Source organism: Saccoglossus kowalevskii, chromosome 9 (genome assembly GCF_978046115.1).
Source record: "Saccoglossus kowalevskii chromosome 9, keSacKowa6.1, whole genome shotgun sequence".
NCBI classification, from domain to species: domain Eukaryota; kingdom Metazoa; phylum Hemichordata; class Enteropneusta; family Harrimaniidae; genus Saccoglossus; species Saccoglossus kowalevskii.
Window position 1 is genome coordinate 33,844,622 of NC_140649.1, and position 15,433 is coordinate 33,860,054.

Consider the following 15,433-nt stretch of genomic DNA (forward strand, 5'->3'; position numbering starts at 1 on the left):
GTGGAAAAACAATTTGGCATATTTATCAAACCCGAATTAACAAAGCAATATGGAAATTGTCCTTGAAATATCAATTTTTTTAAATATTTAGCTTATTTGTTTGTAAGAATTACAAAAACTGTTTTCGCAATTTGTCTTTGTCAAAAGTCATTGTAACATGCTTATGGCTACAAAACTGTTTTTCCAAACTTGTGTAATTTAAGCGATTCATGGAATGCTTTCATACTAGTGGTGTACTTTTAGAGAAAAGGTGTGTAGATGTATTTACTGCAGTTAGGACCCCTGTTTTTGAGGCTTGGCTGATCTATTTTATCCCCATTTTTGAGATTTTCAGCTATTTTAACAAAATGTGGTTCATTTTCAGCTAATACTGGATCGTTTGATTTATTTGGATCCAGTTATCTATGTATTTTACTCACCATCTTGGACGTGTTGTTGATTTCACTAGTGGAGACATTCCTTCTCTGTACAGACTCTTGGTTTTACTGAAGTTCACAATATTAAAAATAATTCTCTGTTGAATGGAAACAAAAATAATATTATTGTAAGGTTGATCATTAAAATATGACTATTTTGACTCTCAATACACCTGTTACTTCTATAAGACCATATGCAAGTTCTACTAATAAAGCAGACATGGAAAATATATTTATAAAACTCAAAACAAAATTCAAAACAGAACATATTTACCTGGTCTTGTTTAACATTCTCAACTGTGAAGTTAAACCAGACACGAAATCTGGGATTACAGGTATCAGGTCTTATAAATAAATCATACTCATATTCAGTAATGTAGTCGACTCGACCAAGATTACCTGAAGACAATGATGATATATTAAGAAGTTATTACAAGAACAGTGATCATAGCAGGGGTTGATGCAGACCGTACTGCCAGCGATGAACCACATGGATAGACTACCATATTTACGCTATATGCACATCTCCAATACATTCAATGGTCCAATTCACTGCCTGGTGTTGTCTTTTCTTTTGATTTTTTGGGGTTATTGCAAGAGTAAATGCTAGTTGTGTACATGCAACATATTGGGAACTTCAAGGGCCATGTGAACATTCCCATTTCAAAAGGCAATTTAATGTGATATCCCAGTAACAACCTGGCTCAATCGAATACAAGCACCTGCAAAATTCTCCAAAGTTCACAGAAATTGCAAATACAAGTGAAAGAATTTCAGTATTGGCCTCCCCACTACCCCATTGAGATTGTAGCATATCACCCAGGGTACAGTGCCTTCCCCATTTAGACTGTGGCACACTCGCCTCGGGTACAGTCATTTTAGTCTCCCCATTCAGTCTGTGGTACACTCACCCAGGGTATAGTGGCTTTGGCCTCCTCATTGTGTCTGTGGCAAACTCACCCAGTGTACAGTGACTTTGGCCTCCCCATCGAGTCTGTGGTACATTCACCAGGGTACACTGGCTTTGGCCTCCACATTGAGTCAGTGGCACACTCAATCAGGGTACAGTGGCTTTGGCCTCCCTATTGAGTCAGTGGCACACTCAACCAGGGTACAGTGCCTTTGGCCTCCCCATTGAATTTGTGGCACACTCACCCAGTGTACATTGGCTTTTGACTCCCCAATGAGTCTGTGGTACATTCGCCAGGGTACAGTGGCTTTGGCCTCCCCATTGAGTCTGTGGCACACTCACCCAGTGTACAGTGGCTTTGGCCTCCCCATTGAGTCAGTGGCACACTCACCCAGTGTACAATGGCTTTAGCCTCCCCATTGAGTCAGTGGCACACTCACCCAGTGTACAATGGCTTTGGCCTCCCCATTGAGTCTGTGACACACTCACCCAGTGTACAGTGGCTTTGGCCTCCCCATTGAGTCTGTGACACACTCACCCAGTGTACAGTAGCTTTGGCCTCCCCATTGAGTCTGTGACACACTCACCCAGTGTACAGTGGCTTTGGCCTCCCCATTGAGTCAGTGACACACTCACCCAGGGTACAGTGGCTTTGGCCTCCCCATTGAGTCTGTGACACACTCACCCAGTGTACAGTGGCTTTGGCCTCCCCATTGAGTCTGTGACACACTCACCCAGTGTACAGTGGCTTTGGCCTCCCCATTGAGTCTGTGACACACTCACCCAGTGTACAGTGGCTTTGGCCTCCCCATTGAGTCTGTGACACACTCACCCAGTGTACAGTGGCTTTGGCCTCCCTATTGAGTCAGTGACACACTCACCCAGGGTACAGTGGCTTTGGCCTCCCCATTGAGTCTGTAGTACACTCACCCAGGGTACAGTGGCTTTGGCCTCCCCATTGAGTCTGTAGTACACTCACCCAGGGTACAGTGGCTTTGGCCTCCCCATTGAGTCTGTGACACACTTACCCAGTGTACAGTGGCTTTGGCCTCCCCATTGAGTCTGTGACACACTCACCCAGTGTACAGTGGCTTTGGCCTCCCTATTGAGTCAGTGACACACTCACCCAGGGTACAGTGGCTTTGGCCTCCCCATTGAGTCTGTGACACACTCACCCAGGGTACAGTGGCTTTGGCTTCCCCATTGAGTCTGTGACACACTCACCCAGTGTACAGTGGCTTTGGCCTCCCCATTGAGACCGTAGTACACTCACCCAGGGTACAGTGGCTTTGGCCTCCCCATTGAGTCTGTGACACACTCACCCAGGGTACAGTGGCTTTGGCCTCCCCATTGAGTCAGTGACACACTCACCCAGTGTACATTGGCTTTTGACTCTCCAATGAGTCTGTGGTACATTCACCAGGGTACAGTGGCTTTGGCCTCCCCATTGAGTCTGTGGCACACTCACCCAGTGTACAGTGGCTTTGGCCTCCCCATTGAGTCAGTGGCACACTCACCCAGTGTACAATGGCTTTAGCCTCCCCATTGAGTCAGTGGCACACTCACCCAGTGTACAATGGCTTTGGCCTCCCCATTGAGTCTGTGACACACTCACCCAGTGTACAGTGGCTTTGGCCTCCCCATTGAGTCTGTGACACACTCACCCAGTGTACAGTGGCTTTGGCCTCCCCATTGAGTCTGTGACACACTCACCCAGTGTACAGTGGCTTTGGCCTCCCCATTGAGTCAGTGACACACTCACCCAGGGTACAGTGGCTTTGGCCTCCCCATTGAGTCTGTGACACACTCACCCAGTGTACAGTGGCTTTGGCCTCCCTATTGAGTCAGTGGCACACTCAACCAGGGTACAGTGCCTTTGGCCTCCCCATTGAATTTGTGGCACACTCACCCAGTGTACATTGGCTTTTGACTCCCCAATGAGTCTGTGGTACATTCACCAGGGTACAGTGGCTTTGGCCTCCCCATTGAGTCTGTGGCACACTCACCCAGTGTACAGTGGCTTTGGCCTCCCCATTGAGTCAGTGGCACACTCACCCAGTGTACAATGGCTTTAGCCTCCCCATTGAGTCAGTGGCACACTCACCCAGTGTACAATGGCTTTGGCCTCCCCATTGAGTCTGTGACACACTCACCCAGTGTACAGTGGCTTTGGCCTCCCCATTGAGTCTGTGACACACTCACCCAGTGTACAGTAGCTTTGGCCTCCCCATTGAGTCTGTGACACACTCACCCAGTGTACAGTGGCTTTGGCCTCCCCATTGAGTCAGTGACACACTCACCCAGGGTACAGTGGCTTTGGCCTCCCCATTGAGTCTGTGACACACTCACCCAGTGTACAGTGGCTTTGGCCTCCCCATTGAGTCTGTAGTACACTCACCCAGGGTACAGTGGCTTTGGCCTCCCCATTGAGTCTGTGACACACTTACCCAGTGTACAGTGGCTTTGGCCTCCCCATTGAGTCTGTGACACACTCACCCAGTGTACAGTGGCTTTGGCCTCCCTATTGAGTCAGTGACACACTCACCCAGGGTACAGTGGCTTTGGCCTCCCCATTGAGTCTGTGACACACTCACCCAGGGTACAGTGGCTTTGGCTTCCCCATTGAGTCTGTGACACACTCACCCAGTGTACAGTGGCTTTGGCCTCCCCATTGAGACCGTAGTACACTCACCCAGGGTACAGTGGCTTTGGCCTCCCCATTGAGTCTGTGACACACTCACCCAGGGTACAGTGGCTTTGGCCTCCCCATTGAGTCAGTGACACACTCACCCAGTGTACAGTGGCTTTGGCCTCCCCATTGAGACCGTAGTACACTCACCCAGGGTACAGTGGCTTTGGCCTCCCCATTGAGTCTGTGACACACTCACCCAGGGTACAGTGGCTTTGGCCTCCCCATTGAGTCAGTGACACACTCACCCAGTGTACATTGGCTTTTGACTCTCCAATGAGTCTGTGGTACATTCACCAGGGTACAGTGGCTTTGGCCTCCCCATTGAGTCAGTGGCACACTCACCCAGTGTACAATGGCTTTAGCCTCCCCATTGAGTCAGTGGCACACTCACCCAGTGTACAATGGCTTTGGCCTCCCCATTGAGTCTGTGACACACTCACCCAGTGTACAGTGGCTTTGGCCTCCCCATTGAGTCTGTGACACACTCACCCAGTGTACAGTGGCTTTGGCCTCCCCATTGAGTCTGTGACACACTCACCCAGTGTACAGTGGCTTTGGCCTCCCCATTGAGTCAGTGACACACTCACCCAGGGTACAGTGGCTTTGGCCTCCCCATTGAGTCTGTGACACACTCACCCAGTGTACAGTGGCTTTGGCCTCCCTATTGAGTCAGTGGCACACTCAACCAGGGTACAGTGCCTTTGGCCTCCCCATTGAATTTGTGGCACACTCACCCAGTGTACATTGGCTTTTGACTCCCCAATGAGTCTGTGGTACATTCACCAGGGTACAGTGGCTTTGGCCTCCCCATTGAGTCTGTGGCACACTCACCCAGTGTACAGTGGCTTTGGCCTCCCCATTGAGTCAGTGGCACACTCACCCAGTGTACAATGGCTTTAGCCTCCCCATTGAGTCAGTGGCACACTCACCCAGTGTACAATGGCTTTGGCCTCCCCATTGAGTCTGTGACACACTCACCCAGTGTACAGTGGCTTTGGCCTCCCCATTGAGTCTGTGACACACTCACCCAGTGTACAGTAGCTTTGGCCTCCCCATTGAGTCTGTGACACACTCACCCAGTGTACAGTGGCTTTGGCCTCCCCATTGAGTCAGTGACACACTCACCCAGGGTACAGTGGCTTTGGCCTCCCCATTGAGTCTGTGACACACTCACCCAGTGTACAGTGGCTTTGGCCTCCCCATTGAGTCTGTGACACACTCACCCAGTGTACAGTGGCTTTGGCCTCCCCATTGAGTCTGTGACACACTCACCCAGTGTACAGTGGCTTTGGCCTCCCCATTGAGTCTGTGACACACTCACCCAGTGTACAGTGGCTTTGGCCTCCCTATTGAGTCAGTGACACACTCACCCAGGGTACAGTGGCTTTGGCCTCCCCATTGAGTCTGTAGTACACTCACCCAGGGTACAGTGGCTTTGGCCTCCCCATTGAGTCTGTAGTACACTCACCCAGGGTACAGTGGCTTTGGCCTCCCCATTGAGTCTGTGACACACTTACCCAGTGTACAGTGGCTTTGGCCTCCCCATTGAGTCTGTGACACACTCACCCAGTGTACAGTGGCTTTGGCCTCCCTATTGAGTCAGTGACACACTCACCCAGGGTACAGTGGCTTTGGCCTCCCCATTGAGTCTGTGACACACTCACCCAGGGTACAGTGGCTTTGGCTTCCCCATTGAGTCTGTGACACACTCACCCAGTGTACAGTGGCTTTGGCCTCCCCATTGAGACCGTAGTACACTCACCCAGGGTACAGTGGCTTTGGCCTCCCCATTGAGTCTGTGACACACTCACCCAGGGTACAGTGGCTTTGGCCTCCCCATTGAGTCAGTGACACACTCACCCAGTGTACATTGGCTTTTGACTCTCCAATGAGTCTGTGGTACATTCACCAGGGTACAGTGGCTTTGGCCTCCCCATTGAGTCTGTGGCACACTCACCCAGTGTACAGTGGCTTTGGCCTCCCCATTGAGTCAGTGGCACACTCACCCAGTGTACAATGGCTTTAGCCTCCCCATTGAGTCAGTGGCACACTCACCCAGTGTACAATGGCTTTGGCCTCCCCATTGAGTCTGTGACACACTCACCCAGTGTACAGTGGCTTTGGCCTCCCCATTGAGTCTGTGACACACTCACCCAGTGTACAGTGGCTTTGGCCTCCCCATTGAGTCTGTGACACACTCACCCAGTGTACAGTGGCTTTGGCCTCCCCATTGAGTCAGTGACACACTCACCCAGGGTACAGTGGCTTTGGCCTCCCCATTGAGTCTGTGACACACTCACCCAGTGTACAGTGGCTTTGGCCTCCCCATTGAGTCTGTGACACACTCACCCAGTGTACAGTGGCTTTGGCCTCCCCATTGAGTCTGTGACACACTCACCCAGTGTACAGTGGCTTTGGCCTCCCCATTGAGTCTGTGACACACTCACCCAGTGTACAGTGGCTTTGGCCTCCCTATTGAGTCAGTGACACACTCACCCAGGGTACAGTGGCTTTGGCCTCCCCATTGAGTCTGTAGTACACTCACCCAGGGTACAGTGGCTTTGGCCTCCCCATTGAGTCTGTAGTACACTCACCCAGGGTACAGTGGCTTTGGCCTCCCCATTGAGTCTGTGACACACTTACCCAGTGTACAGTGGCTTTGGCCTCCCCATTGAGTCTGTGACACACTCACCCAGTGTACAGTGGCTTTGGCCTCCCTATTGAGTCAGTGACACACTCACCCAGGGTACAGTGGCTTTGGCCTCCCCATTGAGTCTGTGACACACTCACCCAGGGTACAGTGGCTTTGGCTTCCCCATTGAGTCTGTGACACACTCACCCAGTGTACAGTGGCTTTGGCCTCCCCATTGAGACCGTAGTACACTCACCCAGGGTACAGTGGCTTTGGCCTCCCCATTGAGTCTGTGACACACTCACCCAGGGTACAGTGGCTTTGGCCTCCCCATTGAGTCAGTGACACACTCACCCAGTGTACATTGGCTTTTGACTCCCCAATGAGTCTGTGGTACATTCACCAGGGTACAGTGGCTTTGGCCTCCCCATTGAGTCTGTGGCACACTCACCCAGTGTACAGTGGCTTTGGCCTCCCCATTGAGTCAGTGGCACACTCACCCAGTGTACAATGGCTTTAGCCTCCCCATTGAGTCGGTGGCACACTCACCCAGTGTACAATGGCTTTGGCCTCCCCATTGAGTCTGTGACACACTCACCCAGTGTACAGTGGCTTTGGCCTCCCCATTGAGTCTGTGACACACTCACCCAGTGTACAGTGGCTTTGGCCTCCCCATTGAGTCTGTGACACACTCACCCAGTGTACAGTGGCTTTGGCCTCCCCATTGAGAAAGTGACACACTCACCCAGGGTACAGTGGCTTTGGCCTCCCCACTGAGTCTGTGACACACTCACCCAGTGTACAGTGGCTTTGGCCTCCCTATTGAGTCAGTGGCACACTCAACCAGGGTACAGTGCCTTTGGCCTCCCCATTGAATTTGTGGCACACTCACCCAGTGTACATTGGCTTTTGACTCCCCAATGAGTCTGTGGTACATTCACCAGGGTACAGTGGCTTTGGCCTCCCCATTGAGTCTGTGGCACACTCACCCAGTGTACAGTGGCTTTGGCCTCCCCATTGAGTCAGTGGCACACTCACCCAGTGTACAATGGCTTTAGCCTCCCCATTGAGTCAGTGGCACACTCACCCAGTGTACAATGGCTTTGGCCTCCCCATTGAGTCTGTGACACACTCACCCAGTGTACAGTAGCTTTGGCCTCCCCATTGAGTCTGTGACACACTCACCCAGTGTACAGTGGCTTTGGCCTCCCCATTGAGTCAGTGACACACTCACCCAGGGTACAGTGGCTTTGGCCTCCCCATTGAGTCTGTGACACACTCACCCAGTGTACAGTGGCTTTGGCCTCCCCATTGAGTCTGTGACACACTCACCCAGTGTACAGTGGCTTTGGCCTCCCCATTGAGTCTGTGACACACTCACCCAGTGTACAGTGGCTTTGGCCTCCCCATTGAGTCTGTGACACATTCACCCAGTGTACAGTGGCTTTGGCCTCCCTATTGAGTCATTGACACACTCACCCAGGGTACAGTGGCTTTGGCCTCCCCATTGAGTCTGTAGTACACTCACCCAGGGTACAGTGGCTTTGGCCTCCCCATTGAGTCTGTAGTACACTCACCCAGGGTACAGTGGCTTTGGCCTCCCCATTGAGTCTGTGACACACTTACCCAGTGTACAGTGGCTTTGGCCTCCCCATTGAGTCTGTGACACACTCACCCAGTGTACAGTGGCTTTGGCCTCCCTATTGAGTCAGTGACACACTCACCCAGGGTACAGTGGCTTTGGCCTCCCCATTGAGTCTGTGACACACTCACCCAGGGTACAGTGGCTTTGGCTTCCCCATTGAGTCTGTGACACACTCACCCAGTGTACAGTGGCTTTGGCCTCCCCATTGAGACCGTAGTACACTCACCCAGGGTACAGTGGCTTTGGCCTCCCCATTGAGTCTGTGACACACTCACCCAGGGTACAGTGGCTTTGGCCTCCCCATTGAGTCAGTGACACACTCACCCAGTGTACATTGGCTTTTGACTCCCCAATGAGTCTGTGGTACATTCACCAGGGTACAGTGGCTTTGGCCTCCCCATTGAGTCTGTGGCACACTCACCCAGGGTACAGTGGCTTTGGCCTCCCATTGAGTCAGTGGCACACTCACCCAGTGTACAATGGCTTTAGCCTCCCCATTGAGTCAGTGGCACACTCACCCAGTGTACAGTGGCTTTGGCCTCCCCATTGAGTCTGTAGTACACTCACCCAGGGTACAGTGGCTTTGGCCTCCCCATTGAGTCTGTGACACACTCACCCAGTGTACAGTGGCTTTGGCCTCCCCATTGAGTCAGTGACACACTCACCCAGGGTACAGTGGCTTTGGCCTCCCCATTGAGTCTGTGACACACTCACCCAGTGTACAGTGGCTTTGGCCTCCCCATTGAGTCTGTAGTACACTCACCCAGGGTACAGTGGCTTTGGCCTCCCCATTGAGTCTGTGACACACTCACCCAGGGTACAGTGGCTTTGGCCTCCCCATTGAGTCTGTGACACACTCACCCAGGGTACAGTGGCTTTGGCCTCCCCATTGAGTCTGTGGCACACTCAACCAGTGTACAGTGGCTTTGGCCTCCCCATTGAGTCTGTGACACACTCACCCAGGGTACAGTGGCTTTGGTCTCCCCATTGAGTCTGTGACACACTCACCCAGGGTACAGTGGCTTTGGCCCCCCATTGAGTCTGTAGTACACTCACCCAGTGTACAGTGGCTTTGGCCTCCCCATTGAGTCTGTGGCACACTCAACCAGGGTACAGTGGCTTTGGCCTCCCCATTGAGTCTGTGACACACTCACCCAGGGTACAGTGGCTTTGGCCTCCCCATTGAGTCAGTGACACACTCACCCAGTGTACATTGGCTTTTGACTCCCCAATGAGTCTGTGGTACATTCACCAGGGTACAGTGGCTTTGGCCTCCCCATTGAGTCTGTGGCACACTCACCCAGTGTACAGTGGCTTTGGCCTCCCCATTGAGTCAGTGGCACACTCACCCAGTGTACAATGGCTTTAGCCTCCCCATTGAGTCAGTGGCACACTCACCCAGTGTACAGTGGCTTTGGCCTCCCCATTGAGTCTGTAGTACACTCACCCAGGGTACAGTGGCTTTGGCCTCCCCATTGAGTCTGTGACACACTCACCCAGTGTACAGTGGCTTTGGCCTCCCCATTGAGTCAGTGACACACTCACCCAGGGTACAGTGGCTTTGGCCTCCCCATTGAGTCTGTGACACACTCACCCAGTGTACAGTGGCTTTGGCCTCCCCATTGAGTCTGTAGTACACTCACCCAGGGTACAGTGGCTTTGGCCTCCCCATTGAGTCTGTGACACACTCACCCAGGGTACAGTGGCTTTGGCCTCCCCATTGAGTCTGTGACACACTCACCCAGGGTACAGTGGCTTTGGCCTCCCCATTGAGTCTGTGGCACACTCAACCAGTGTACAGTGGCTTTGGCCTCCCCATTGAGTCTGTGACACACTCACCCAGGGTACAGTGGCTTTGGTCTCCCCATTGAGTCTGTGACACACTCACCCAGGGTACAGTGGCTTTGGCCCCCCATTGAGTCTGTAGTACACTCACCCAGTGTACAGTGGCTTTGGCCTCCCCATTGAGTCTGTGGCACACTCAACCAGGGTACAGTGGCTTTGGCCTCCCCATTGAGTCTGTGACACACTCACCCAGTGTACAGTGGCTTTGGCCTCCCCATTGAGTCTGTAGTACACTCACCCAGGGTACAGTGGCTTTGGTCTCCCATTGAGTCTGTGACACACTCACCCAGGGTACAGTGGCTTTGGCCTCCCCATTGAGTCTGTGACACACTCACCCAGGGTACAGTGGCTTTGGCCTCCCTATTGAGTATGTGGCACACTCAACCAGTGTACAGTGGCTTTGGCCTCCCCATTGAGTCTGTGACACACTCACCCAGGGTACAGTGGCTTTGGCCTCCCCATTGAGTCTGTGACACACTCACCCAGGGTACAGTGGCTTTGGCCTCCCCATTGAGTCTGTGATACACTCACCCAGGGTACAGTGGCTTTGGCCTCCCCATTGAGTCAGTGACACACTTACCCAGTGTACAGTGGCTTTGGCCTCCCCATTGAGTCTGTAGTACACTCACCCAGTGTACAATGGCTTTGGCCTCCCCATTGAGTCTGTGACACACTCAACCAGTGTACAGTGGCTTTGGCCTCCCCATTGAGTCTATGACACACTCACCCAGTGTACAGTGGCTTTGGCCTCCCCATTGAGTCTGTGACACACTCACCCAGTGTACAGTGGCTTTGGCCTCCCCATTGAGTCTGTGACACACTCACTCAGTGTACAGTGGCTTTGGCCTCCCCATTGAGTCTGTGACACACCCAGTGTACTGTGGCTTTGGCCTCCCCATTGAGTCTGTGACACACTCACCCAGTGTACAGTGGCTTTGGCCTCCCCATTGAGTCAGTGACACACTCACCCAGTGTACAGTGGCTTTGGCCTCCCCATTGAGTCTGTGACACACTCACCCAGTGTACAGTGGCTTTGGCCTCCCCATTGAGTCTGTGACACACTCACCCAGTGTACAGTGGCTTTGGCCTCCCCATTGAGTCAGTGACACACTCACCCAGTGTACAGTGGCTTTGGCCTCCCCATTGAGTCTGTGACACACTCACCCAGTGTACAGTGGCTTTGGCCTCCCCATTGAGTCAGTGACACACTCACCCAGGGTACAGTGGCTTTGGCCTCCCCATTGAGTCTGTGACACACTCACCCAGTGTACAGTGGCTTTGGCCTCCCCATTGAGTCTGTAGTACACTCACCCAGGGTACAGTGGCTTTGGCCTCCCCATTGAGTCTGTGACACACTCACCCAGGGTACAGTGGCTTTGGCCTCCCCATTGAGTCTGTGACACACTCACCCAGGGTACAGTGGCTTTGGCCTCCCCATTGAGTCTGTGGCACACTCAACCAGTGTACAGTGGCTTTGGCCTCCCCATTGAGTCTGTGACACACTCACCCAGGGTACAGTGGCTTTGGCCTCCCCATTGAGTCTGTGACACACTCACCCAGGGTACAGTGGCTTTGGCCTCCCCATTGAGTCTGTGACACACTCACCCAGGGTACAGTGGCTTTGGCCTCCCCATTGAGTCAGTGACACACTCACCCAGTGTACAGTGGCTTTGGCCTCCCCATTGAGTCTGTAGTACACTCACCCAGTGTACAGTGGCTTTGGCCTCCCCATTGAGTCTGTGACACACTCACCCAGTGTACAGTGGCTTTGGCCTCCCCATTGAGTCTGTAGTACACTCACCCAGTGTACAGTGGCTTTGGCCTCCCCATTGAGTCTGTGGCACACTCAACCAGTGTACAGTGGCTTTGGCCCCCCATTGAGTCTGTAGTACACTCACCCAGTGTACAGTGGCTTTGGCCTCCCCATTGAGTCTGTGGCACACTCAACCAGGGTACAGTGGCTTTGGCCTCCCCATTGAGTCTGTGACACACTCACCCAGTGTACAGTGGCTTTGGCCTCCCCATTGAGTCCGTAGTACACTCACCCAGTGTACAGTGGCTTTGGCCTCCCCATTGAGTCTGTGACACACTCAACCAGGGTATAGTGGCTTTGGCCTCCCCATTGAGTCTGTAGTACACTCACCCAGTGTACAGTGGCTTTGGCCTCCCCATTGAGTCTGTGGCACACTCACCCAGTGTACAGTGGCTTTGGCCTCCCTATTGAGTCTGTGACACACTCACCCAGGGTACAGTGGCTTTGGCCTCCCCATTGAGTCTGTGACACACTCACCCAGTGTACAGTGGCTTTGGCCTCCCCATTGAGTCTGTGACACACTCACCCAGTGTACAGTGGCTTTGGCCTCCCCATTGAGTCTGTGACACACTCACTCAGTGTACAGTGGCTTTGGCCTCCCCATTGAGTCTGTGACACACTCACACAGTGTACAGTGGCTTTGGCCTCCCCATTGAGTCTGTGACACACTCACCCAGTGTACAGTGGCTTTGGCCTCCCCATTGAGTCAGTGACACACTCACCCAGGGTACAGTGGCTTTGGCCTCCCCATTGAGTCTGTGACACACTCACCCAGTGTACAGTGGCTTTGGCCTCCCCATTGAGTCTGTAGTACACTCACCCAGGGTACAGTGGCTTTGGCCTCCCATTGAGTCTGTGACACACTCACCCAGGGTACAGTGGCTTTGGCCTCCCCATTGAGTCTGTGACACACTCACCCAGGGTACAGTGGCTTTGGCCTCCCTATTGAGTCTGTGGCACACTCAACCAGTGTACAGTGGCTTTGGCCTCCCCATTGAGTCTGTGACACACTCACCCAGGGTACAGTGGCTTTGGCCTCCCCATTGAGTCTGTGACACACTCACCCAGGGTACAGTGGCTTTGGCCTCCCCATTGAGTCTGTGGCACACTCAACCAGTGTACAGTGGCTTTGGCCTCCCCATTGAGTCTGTGACACACTCACCCAGGGTACAGTGGCTTTGGCCTCCCCATTGAGTCTGTGACACACTCACCCAGGGTACAGTGGCTTTGGCCTCCCCATTGAGTCTGTGACACACTCACCCAGGGTACAGTGGCTTTGGCCTCCCCATTGAGTCTGTAGTACACTCACCCAGGGTACAGTGGCTTTGGCCTCCCCATTGAGTCTGTGACACACTCACCCAGTGTACAGTGGCTTTGGCCTCCCCATTGAGTCAGTGACACACTCACCCAGGGTACAGTGGCTTTGGCCTCCCCATTGAGTCTGTGACACACTCACCCAGTGTACAGTGGCTTTGGCCTCCCCATTGAGTCTGTAGTACACTCACCCAGGGTACAGTGGCTTTGGCCTCCCCATTGAGTCTGTGACACACTCACCCAGGGTACAGTGGCTTTGGCCTCCCCATTGAGTCTGTGACACACTCACCCAGGGTACAGTGGCTTTGGCCTCCCCATTGAGTCTGTGGCACACTCAACCAGTGTACAGTGGCTTTGGCCTCCCCATTGAGTCTGTGACACACTCACCCAGGGTACAGTGGCTTTGGTCTCCCCATTGAGTCTGTGACACACTCACCCAGGGTACAGTGGCTTTGGCCCCCCATTGAGTCTGTAGTACACTCACCCAGTGTACAGTGGCTTTGGCCTCCCCATTGAGTCTGTGGCACACTCAACCAGGGTACAGTGGCTTTGGCCTCCCCATTGAGTCTGTGACACACTCACCCAGTGTACAGTGGCTTTGGCCTCCCCATTGAGTCTGTAGTACACTCACCCAGGGTACAGTGGCTTTGGTCTCCCATTGAGTCTGTGACACACTCACCCAGGGTACAGTGGCTTTGGCCTCCCCATTGAGTCTGTGACACACTCACCCAGGGTACAGTGGCTTTGGCCTCCCTATTGAGTCTGTGGCACACTCAACCAGTGTACAGTGGCTTTGGCCTCCCCATTGAGTCTGTGACACACTCACCCAGGGTACAGTGGCTTTGGCCTCCCCATTGAGTCTGTGACACACTCACCCAGGGTACAGTGGCTTTGGCCTCCCCATTGAGTCTGTGACACACTCACCCAGGGTACAGTGGCTTTGGCCTCCCCATTGAGTCAGTGACACACTTACCCAGTGTACAGTGGCTTTGGCCTCCCCATTGAGTCTGTAGTACACTCACCCAGTGTACAATGGCTTTGGCCTCCCCATTGAGTCTGTGACACACTCAACCAGTGTACAGTGGCTTTGGCCTCCCCATTGAGTCTATGACACACTCACCCAGTGTACAGTGGCTTTGGCCTCCCCATTGAGTCTGTGACACACTCACCCAGTGTACAGTGGCTTTGGCCTCCCCATTGAGTCTGTGACACACTCACTCAGTGTACAGTGGCTTTGGCCTCCCCATTGAGTCTGTGACACACCCAGTGTACTGTGGCTTTGGCCTCCCCATTGAGTCTGTGACACACTCACCCAGTGTACAGTGGCTTTGGCCTCCCCATTGAGTCAGTGACACACTCACCCAGTGTACAGTGGCTTTGGCCTCCCCATTGAGTCTGTGACACACTCACCCAGTGTACAGTGGCTTTGGCCTCCCCATTGAGTCTGTGACACACTCACCCAGTGTACAGTGGCTTTGGCCTCCCCATTGAGTCAGTGACACACTCACCCAGTGTACAGTGGCTTTGGCCTCCCCATTGAGTCTGTGACACACTCACCCAGTGTACAGTGGCTTTGGCCTCCCCATTGAGTCAGTGACACACTCACCCAGGGTACAGTGGCTTTGGCCTCCCCATTGAGTCTGTGACACACTCACCCAGTGTACAGTGGCTTTGGCCTCCCCATTGAGTCTGTAGTACACTCACCCAGGGTACAGTGGCTTTGGCCTCCCCATTGAGTCTGTGACACACTCACCCAGGGTACAGTGGCTTTGGCCTCCCCATTGAGTCTGTGACACACTCACCCAGGGTACAGTGGCTTTGGCCTCCCCATTGAGTCTGTGGCACACTCAACCAGTGTACAGTGGCTTTGGCCTCCCCATTGAGTCTGTGACACACTCACCCAGGGTACAGTGGCTTTGGCCTCCCCATTGAGTCTGTGACACACTCACCCAGGGTACAGTGGCTTTGGCCTCCCCATTGAGTCTGTGACACACTCACCCAGGGTACAGTGGCTTTGGCCTCCCCATTGAGTCAGTGACACACTCACCCAGTGTACAGTGGCTTTGGCCTCCCCATTGAGTCTGTAGTACACTCACCCAGTGTACAGTGGCTTTGGCCTCCCCATTGAGTCTGTGACACACTCACCCAGTGTACAGTGGCTTTGGC

General features: G+C 53.3%; 1 protein-coding gene across 2 annotated transcripts in view; it reads right to left on the minus strand.

Moving 5' to 3' along the window:
- Positions 1-15,433, minus strand: part of LOC100375368 (cytosolic carboxypeptidase 6-like) — a 54,868-nt gene that overhangs the window by 30,698 nt on the left and 8,737 nt on the right. For both annotated transcript variants that reach the window (XM_085503836.1, XM_085503837.1), the window contains exons 3-4: positions 691-815; positions 420-514 (exon numbers count right to left, since the gene is read on the minus strand). In XM_085503836.1, coding sequence (XP_085359962.1) covers positions 420-514; positions 691-815 — 220 coding nt within the window. The remainder of the gene's footprint in view (positions 1-419; positions 515-690; positions 816-15,433) is intronic.